The 9,227-nt window shown below is 43.9% G+C and overlaps 1 protein-coding gene across 4 annotated transcripts in view; it reads left to right on the forward strand.

Annotated features, from left to right (window-relative positions):
* The window catches only part of LOC135100065 (transcription factor cwo-like), a 54,446-nt gene that overhangs the window by 42,404 nt on the left and 2,815 nt on the right, over positions 1 to 9,227 (forward strand). For 2 of the 4 annotated variants that reach the window (XM_064002959.1, XM_064002957.1), the window contains 3 exons: positions 4,932 to 5,121; positions 6,535 to 6,723; positions 6,922 to 7,065. In XM_064002959.1, the coding sequence (XP_063859029.1) occupies positions 4,932 to 5,121; positions 6,535 to 6,723; positions 6,922 to 7,065 (523 nt within the window). The remainder of the gene's footprint in view (positions 1 to 4,931; positions 5,122 to 6,534; positions 6,724 to 6,921; positions 7,066 to 9,227) is intronic. The other 2 variants (XM_064002960.1, XM_064002958.1) reach the window with 1 other exon arrangement.

Raw genomic sequence — 9,227 nt, forward strand, 5'->3', positions numbered from 1 at the left:
TTGGTGTGGGAAGAAGAGGTGAGGAGGAGAATGAAGAGGTGTGGGATGTGCAATGGTGTGACGGTGGTGTGACCTCATATCACTCCTGACCTTTGACATTTTAATTCTGTTCACTTTTCCTTAACTTTTTTATTCTTATTTTATATTTTATTTTTTCCCCCCCGTTTGCTTACCATTCTCGCCTATTCCCTCTCTCTTTCTCTCTCTCTCTCCCTCCCTCCTCCTCCTCCTCTTCTTTTGACGTATCTTCTGTATTCAGAATTCCTCCTTTGCCTCTCTCTCTCTCTCTCTCTCCTCTCTCTCTCTCTCTCTCTCTCTCTCTCTCTCTCTCTCTCTCTCTCTCTCTCTCTCTCTCTCTCTCTCTCTCTCTCTCTCTCTCTCTCTCTCTCCTCCAGTGGACGACCTCTTTCACCTGCTTCCCTCTTGGCTCTCATTCCTCCCCGTCAAACATTTTACATTCCTCCCGTCCTGATCAGTCTCCCTTTTCTCCCATCCGACAAGCGTCCAAGCACTAAAGTTGCCCTCCAGTCTACGTTTCTCCTGCCCCTTTCTGATGGGTCTCGTCCGCTGTGCCTCCCTTTCCCCACCCCATCATCCTTTCCGTGAAACTCTCCAAAGTCGCCCGCCGCTCTTTGTGAGTCTGAGAGAGAGAGAGAGAGAGAGAGAGAGAGAGAGAGAGAGAGAGAGAGAGAGAGAGAGAGAGAGAGAGAGAGAGAGAGAGAGAGAGAGCAGCCACTACCGCCCCGCTGTTGGTCTCCTGCCGGTGGGCAACGACCCGCCCCCCTTGCCTGCCCGCCCCGTAGCCCGACAAACCCTAAGCCTAAGATAAGTTTTTGACTGCGACGGCTAAGAAAGAGAGAGAGAGAGAGAGAGAGAGAGAGAGAGAGAGAGAGAGAGGAGAGAGAGAGACGGGGTGATTGGCACGGTCATCAACAATCAACAACTAACATAATAGGGTCCTAGGCCGCGCTCCTGCTCATCCTACATCCGCCTCCATTGTCAGGGTCTGGTGGCTTAGAGGACGATGCTGGTGAGGACCATGTTATGTGGAGGTGGTGGAGATGGTGGATGGTGGAAAAGGTAACAGTAGTGGAAGGGCAGTCAGCCAGCGAAACTCCTCAGCCAGCACGCCTTAGCCTCACGTGTTTCATACCGCCTCTGGTCACTATGACGAACACTCACGCCGGGAACCCACCCAGGCGGCCTCCCGCAGCCAAGGGAATGAGCGAGAAAGATATGCGTGGATATGTAGCACGCACGTGCCCAGCAGTGACATAAGATCGAGGCTGTGAAGGTGGTGGTGCTGGTGGGTTTGGTGTTTATAGATTCGTGTGTGTGTGTGTGTGTGTGTGTGTGTGTGTGTGTGTGTGTGTGTGTGTGTGTGTGTGTGTGGTATCCGCTAGGTACTACAAACTACCAGAAGAGAAAGGAGGAGGAGGTGGAGGGCCAAGCAAGGAAGGCTAGAGAGAGAGATGATGAGACGGGAAGGGAGGGAGGGAGAAGTCACGTGTACGAGGCGCGGCGTCGCACTGCCTCTCTCTCTCTCTCTCTCTCTCTCCCTCTCCTCTCTCTCCTCTCTCTCTCCTCTCTCTCTCTCTCCTCTCTCTCTCTCTCTCTCTCTCTCCGCCGTCCGTCACAGCTAAGAGCACCAGCTGTGACCATGACCCCCCCCTTGGCAAGGAGGCAGGGCTGGGAGAGGAAGTGGCGCTGCACCACCTTTATGTATTGAAACAGCCATTCTTTGGTCCATGGGAAGTGACATTATTATAGCTAGGTTACTTTTGGCTAGGAGAGAGAGAGAGAGAGAGAGAGAGAGAGAGAGAGAGAGAGAGAGAGAGAGAGAGAGAGAGAGAGACGATTTCGTTTCAGCTGGGTGGCTGACTGCTCTCTCTCTCTCTCTCTCTCTCTCTCTCTCTCTCTCTCTCTCTCTCTCTCTCTCTCTCTCTCTCTCTCTGTTACCCCTTACAGACTTTAAGGGGATAACACAACACGCATGAGGCCAGTAGACAGACGCCAATAAGGATGAGATAAGACTACATATCGATTAATACATAGATAAAGATAGCGGAGGTCAGCGAGAGCGAGGGAGCGAGGCAGAGAATGGGCCAGGAACTCAGGGCCAGCTAACACTTGACCATTGGTAGCCACGGCCTTCCTTTTGCTATCAGAATTGCTTAGCTTAGCCTTGGCCTCCACACGTCGCTGGCCTATTTGTTTGTGTGTAGGACGGGCAGGCGACTCTGAGCATACCCCACTGAGACGCAACACAGCAGCAGCAGGAGTAGCAACAATATCAAGGTCACTCACTACTAGCACTTCAACACACACACACACACACACACACACACACACACACACACACACACACGTGCCACCCAGACACCTGGAGGCCATTCTTGATTATTTATTCCTCCCTAAGAGAGAGAGAGAGAGAGAGAGAGAGAGAGAGAGAGAGAGAGAGAGAGAGAGAGAGAGAGAGAGAGAGAGAGAGAGACTTATCCGTAATATTCATGTGACCTTACTCTCCTCACTCCCTTCCATTGCACGCTCGCATACGAGAGAGAGAGAGAGAGAGAGAGAGAGAGAGAGAGAGAGAGAGAGAGAGAGAGAGAGAGAGAGAGAGAGAGAGAGAGAGAGAGAATTGCTTTAACTTAGAGAGCTCCTGTCTTTCATTGCAGTAAACTCACGGTGATGGATAATTAAATGGTCTTGTAATCTGGCCTTGATGAAATTCATTGCGCGATGCTTTCAGAAGTTTAAACACATGACTCATTCGACCATCCATTAATATTCCGTCTCGTGACCTCAATATTTCACGGGTTAACACTTGCTTACAGAGGTGACGATGGTAATGACTTGAGTGGTGGTGATCGGGATGGGAGGGGGGTAGTGGGTTAGATGGTGGTGATGGTGATGGTGCTGTGTGTGTGTGTGTAAGGAAGTGTGTAAGATTATACAAGTTGTATTTGATTAGGTACTACTACTACTACTACTACTACTACTACTACTACTACTACTACTACTACGACGACGACGACGACGACGACGACGACGACCACCACCACTATTGTCACCTGCAGCTGCTACTACTACTACTACTACTACTACTACTACTACTACTACTACTACTACTACTACTACTACTACAACAACAACAACAACAACAACAACAACAACAACAACAACAACAACAACAACAACAACAACAACAACAACAACAACAACTACTACTACTACTACTACTACTACTACTACTACTACTACTACTACTACTACTACTACTACTACCACTACTACTACTGATGAATGAGGAAATGAAACATGTTACTGCATTTTTAGAGAGAGAGAGAGAGAGAGAGAGAGAGAGAGAGAGAGAGAGAGAGAGAGAGAGAGAGAGAGAGAGAGAGAGAATGTACAGTACACATAAGTAGTAAACAAGGCCTAAATACACTATGGGGGAAGTGAATGGTAAAGAATGGGGTTAATCAAGTTAGGAGCGGGATAGGGGTGTTTGGAAACGTGAGTGAGGTGCCAGTGGGAGTGTTGGTTAGAAAGAAGCGGCGGCGGTAGGCGAGCAAAGCCACGATTGAGGTCGAAAGAGGAGTTAGGGCAATGTGTGGCTGGTTGGCTGGCAGGCTTAGGGAGCTGAAAGGGGCATGGCACGTGACTGTGTGGGAGGGAGAAAGGGAGAGGAGAAAGAGAGATCGAGAGAGAAAATAAATTGCTGCAGTTCATTTCGAGACCTAAAAGTGTTGTTGCTGGGGAAGCCTTGTGTGGGCGGTACGTGATGGTCCGCGCAGGTATGTGAGAGGTGGAGATGGTGAGTGGGATACAAGACTTGTACCGAGGGAGGTGATGGTAGTGGTAGTGGTGGTGGTGGCGGAGGAGAGGGAGGGATGGAGAAGAGAGGGGTGGGGGGGGGGCGAGACAGCCACGTGACCCTCCACTGCTGACGTGGCAGTCTAACTCTTGCTCACGCCAGCCACTGTTCATCTACTAGCTAGGTTCCTGAAGCACACATTTGGACGTGATGGGAAGTGTTACGCAGGCCAGGATATCCTTGCGAGATTTGGGGTGGATGGGTACACTGAAGACCCTGGCGGCGGCTTCGACACGTGACCAGCTAGCGATCCCCCCTTAGCCCGCCTCCTCCACCGCCTCGCCCCGCCTTCCACCACACGGACTCCACTTACCTCACTCGCGCGTCATTGCTTTATCGCACTTTCTACTCCTATGATGCAAACGGAAGCTCTTAACGGACTAGAGGAAACAAGGAATGCCATTGCACCCTTATTCTTGGAACATGGACCTCAACAAGCAGTCGCAAACTTATGTAATAGGGATTAAGGAAATGGGCGACTAGGAATCCTCATGTTGCTTTTACCGCATGATTCCGCTCGTCCGTCATTGATGCACGTGTCGGTGGCGTGGACCGGATGTGCGTACATTCCTAACGACATCTCTTTGGAAATACTAACTCTATTACTAACACGGGAATAGCGGCGTATGTGTGTTTACTGTACTGCTAGGATTCTTAACTGTGAATACCACATTATACACCGATTAAAATTAATGATGTCTGTGTATTGTATTACTGAGTTTATTTATTATTATTTTTTTTACATAAGGTGAATGATGAGAGACTAGCATGTTATTCCTTTCCTCCTACACTGACCCACTGAATAAAACTTACTAGGTTGCTGACAATACACAATGCACAAACTTAATAACAGCAAAAATTATACTGCGGGGAGTGGGTAAAATTTATAAAGATTCAAAGTACACTTGCTCAATTCTCTGTCCTCCTACAGGATACTGACAATGGAAACTCCACACAATATCTACATAAAAAAAAAAGAAAAATTATTCAGGTCAAACTTATTAACACTCAAGCCAAAACTCCATATACTCAGTTTTCTGCCCTCCCACAGGACCCGCTTTCTCATCGCATCATCGAGAAGCGACGGCGGGACAGGATGAACAACTGCCTGGCGGACCTGAGCCGCCTCATCCCCACCTACTACCTCAAGAAGGGCCGCGGCCGCATCGAGAAGACCGAGATCATCGAGATGGCCATCAAGTACATGAAACATCTACAGGCCCACGCGTGCAGTCAAATAGGTACGAGAGAGAGAGAGAGAGAGAGAGAGAGAGAGAGAGAGAGAGAGAGAGAGAGAGAGAGAGAGAGAGAGAGAGAGAGAGAGAGAGAGAGAGAGAGAGAGAGAGAGAGAGAGAGAGAGAGAGAGAGAGAGAAATAAACAGTTGAATAAAGTTGAATAAACAAATACGTTAACGTTGCCTCTCATAATAACAATATAATAGATAAATAAATACATTAAGTGCTGCATGCACACCAGCGCTGACGTGAACACGCTGACGCAGATCCACCAATACGGACGTAATGAATAACTAAATAAACAATGCAGTGTCCTGTGTGTGTCAGTGGATGCATTTCTTATCAAGATTTTACGGTTCTTGTCATTAGTATTAGAAGTGACGTAATGATCGGGATTCTTTATGTTAAGCTTGGCAGGCTTCAGACAGTATTGTGGCTTGCGGTGTCAATGGTTAAAGTTGAACGGCCAATAAACCGCTTAGCAATAATACTCAAAACCTTCCATGAAAAGCATTTCAAGAATGTGGTCTTTGGCATTTCGCCCCGACCTTTCCTACTACAAGCTATCATCCACCCACATAGATCGATGGCTAGACAGGCACATAGTCACATATACACACATACATACATACGTCCTTACTGACTATAACTTCCAGCTTAATAGTGAAATACACAAGTTATAATACACACATTCCTGGATTTCATTGATAAAACACCAGTATACCATCACACACCTGGAAACAAGTTATTTGTTTGCAGTACAGATGCGTGTTGATCGCCTCAGTGCGTCAAGCCTCCTTCCTTCACTATAAATGAGTAACTAGCTTCCCAAATGCTGTATGCTTCAGATTTGGAAGAATGTCTCTGAATATTGCTTCCTTGTCTCGATCGTCGGCGTTATGAAATAGTAGTCTAATGTTCTAGGGTTAATCATTTTTTTTTATTTATTTTTTATCATTAACAAATGCACAGACTCTTTCCTCCAGAGCCGTGAAGGATTATTGCGTTGTAACTTGCCCAGTGTAGTTAGGCAAGAATTACCGAGGTGCCCCCTTGCTTCAAATGTTTATTGAGCATTATTCTCACCTTGGTTCATATGCTGTGGAAAAATGGATAAGGTGCAAAGATTGATACTATTATTTATTTATTTATTATTATTATTATTATTATTATTATTATTATTATTATTATTATTATTATTATTCTCTATTAATTTATTATTATTCTTGTAATAATTTTAGTATACATGCATTGTACTGTGCCATATCCATGCTTGACTATCTACTACCAAGTCTAAAACTTCTCAGTGCAAGATGCTCCTTTCTTTTTCCAGTTAGCAGTCAATGAACTTTTGAATATGTTTGTAATGAGCACCCACTTTTCTCTCTCCCACTGCTAACCCTATATTAACTCTTCAGAGAACTGTGAGGTGACAGCTAAGCAAGAGAAGACAGGAAACCAGCTGGAACAGTTCCATCTAGGCTACCAAGAGTGCATGTCTGAGACAATGCAGTTCCTGGTGGAAAGTGAAGGCTTCTTCTCGGGTGACTCCCTGTGTGTGCGGCTCATGAACCATCTCACCAAGCACTGCGAAAAGATTCTCAACAGTAAGAGTCTTCTTTCATCTTGGTGGAAGGTTGTCCATAGACGATAATGTGTCTGTGGCTGCTGTTCAGTTTTCTTATTAACTGATCAAAGCAGTTGTGCCACCAAATTATGATTAATATTGCAACTTTGTGGTGATGCACTCTGGTTGTAATGTTGATTGTCACACATGAACTAAAGAGGCCTTCCTTGTGTTGCAGGTGAAGGTTACGTGACCAGGCAAAGTGGTGCAAGTTCCTCATCCAGTGGGTACCATGCCAACAGCTCCTCTGCGGGCTCTTCCAGTGATGGCAATGGCAATGGGTCGAGTCACAACTCTGAGAGTAAGGAAACTCTTGTTACAGGTAATGCTCGAGCCTCAAGGGAGTTGTTGTTTGTTTCCTTTTGGCAGACGTAATAACTCCTCCAGAGATTGTCATTTTAGGCTTCCAGACATGATAATTACCTTTCAGGACATCAATTAATAGTGTGTGCAGAATTGCACTTTATTTTAACAATTCACAGCTTCCACAACATTCTCTTCCTGATGACTGGCAAGGCGGCAGACTCAGGGAGAAGCTGTTGTGTTTTCTGGAAATGCATTAAAATAAGTTAGATCTCTCCCCAAGAGTTGTCATGTTCTCCAGTCTTATTGGTGACAGTGTTCAGGCCATAACCAAGCCATTGTAACTGGCTTGGGCACTTGCAGACCAGATGAACCAGCCAGTACTAAATTGGCTGGACAGCACATAACTTTGTTACTTATTAATACAAAATCTAACTCTGAGTAGTTAAAGGGTTGGATTTTAACTGCAGTTAAGATGTATATTTCAAAATCTAATTCATTCACTGGTTGTCACTGGTTCTGGAACACATACTTAAAACTTCCATACTTAGTGAGTCTGGTAAAAGCCCTGCACTTCAGTTTTTTAAGTTTCAAAAGCTTTTAGCTTAGACATTTATGGTTACAAATTGCAATCAACTTGGGCTCTGGCAATGATAATCTTGTAAACTTATTTACTGAAAATGAGAGCAGTCCCACATTGCTTTTTCTGCTTTTCTTAATTTCTAAATTTTCCATGTTAATGTGACTTTATCTCTATAGTGTTTTCTCCATACAAGTTACTGTACTGCCATACAAGAGAAAGAGAGCTCCAGACATGAGGCACTGCCTCGCTACTTCACAAGTTGAAATAAACATTACCAACTGCAGACAATACAAAATGGTTTTGGAACAGTCATACATGTACATTTAGGTATATTTTTTATTACAGTTGAACAATTTTTTCAATCTTTTAAATGATAATAGTTTCTGATTTTAAACAAAATTAAGCATATGTTTTTCTGAGACATTTTAGTTTTTCATTGTTCATGAATTAGGTTATAATACTGGGATTAGGAAATCATTGAATCCGAATAGGTGATTTAGGAATGCAAGTACTTTTTGTAATAATGTGCTTTTAATTGTCATATTGGATATACCATACCTAACCTTTTTTAATTTCTTCTTAGTAAGATTATGTCATAATTTTGAAGAATAAGTTTCTTCCATGGTGCTGGTGAGAGGTAAGTGTGGTGTGTCTCAAGAACTTTGCATGAAAGTGGCTGACCAGGGTGTGTGTGGTGCTGGTGTGCACTGGGAAGCTTCTCCAGTCTAAATATTGGAGGATGTGAGGAGGATGAGTGTGATGCTAGTCCAGAATTCATAAGCTTATAGGTTTAAGAAGCTACATCAGTGCTGCTTGATGGGATTGTATTATAAGGAGGGTTCTTCAGACATTCAGTACCCATATCAAGTAAGTTCACAAATGAGAATTCAACACTGATGATATAAATCCAAATTTAATGTTAAGAGTTTAGATCATTAGATATCCTGATACATTATTTCAAAATTATGTCAAAATTGAGACTGTTTAGAACACAAAGACCATTTAAGTTAGTAAGCCCAGTTTTTGTTTACTACTGCTACAGAAAAGCCTGCATTTGGAAAAAAAAATATGTACAGTTCTTCTTACTCTTGTTCCACCATAAGTATTATGCTTTCATCTTCCAGATACTTCAGTTTAAGGTAAAAAAAAAAAAAAAAAAGGAAGGAAAAAGAAAAGAAAATACAGCAGTGTGGGACTGCATCTCCATATTATCGGTGTCCTGCGTATATTTATAAAATCTATATATACATACTTTTAAATAATTACCATTATCATATTGAAAATAAACACTTGGGTCTAATATACATACTAAGTCATCATTTCATAATGTCATTGTTTGAGTGGTAGTGTCTGAAAGCTTAAAATATAAAATGAGGCTCCCTGAACTTCTACTCCTTCATATATGAAGCAGAGAATGTGCCATTGATACATGAGCATTATGATCATCTGGCATCTTTGTAAAAGAAAAGGCTTGCAATGGGATCCCTTGTAATTATAATTAATGTTGGAGACACTCAACAAAGGATGTACTTTGGGGTGATAGCAGAATATCCCGTGGCTGCATGTGTCTGTCTCAGAAGAGGGTGGGAAGAAGAATG

This window comes from Scylla paramamosain, chromosome 4 (genome assembly GCF_035594125.1).
Source record: "Scylla paramamosain isolate STU-SP2022 chromosome 4, ASM3559412v1, whole genome shotgun sequence".
Taxonomy (NCBI): domain Eukaryota; kingdom Metazoa; phylum Arthropoda; class Malacostraca; order Decapoda; family Portunidae; genus Scylla; species Scylla paramamosain.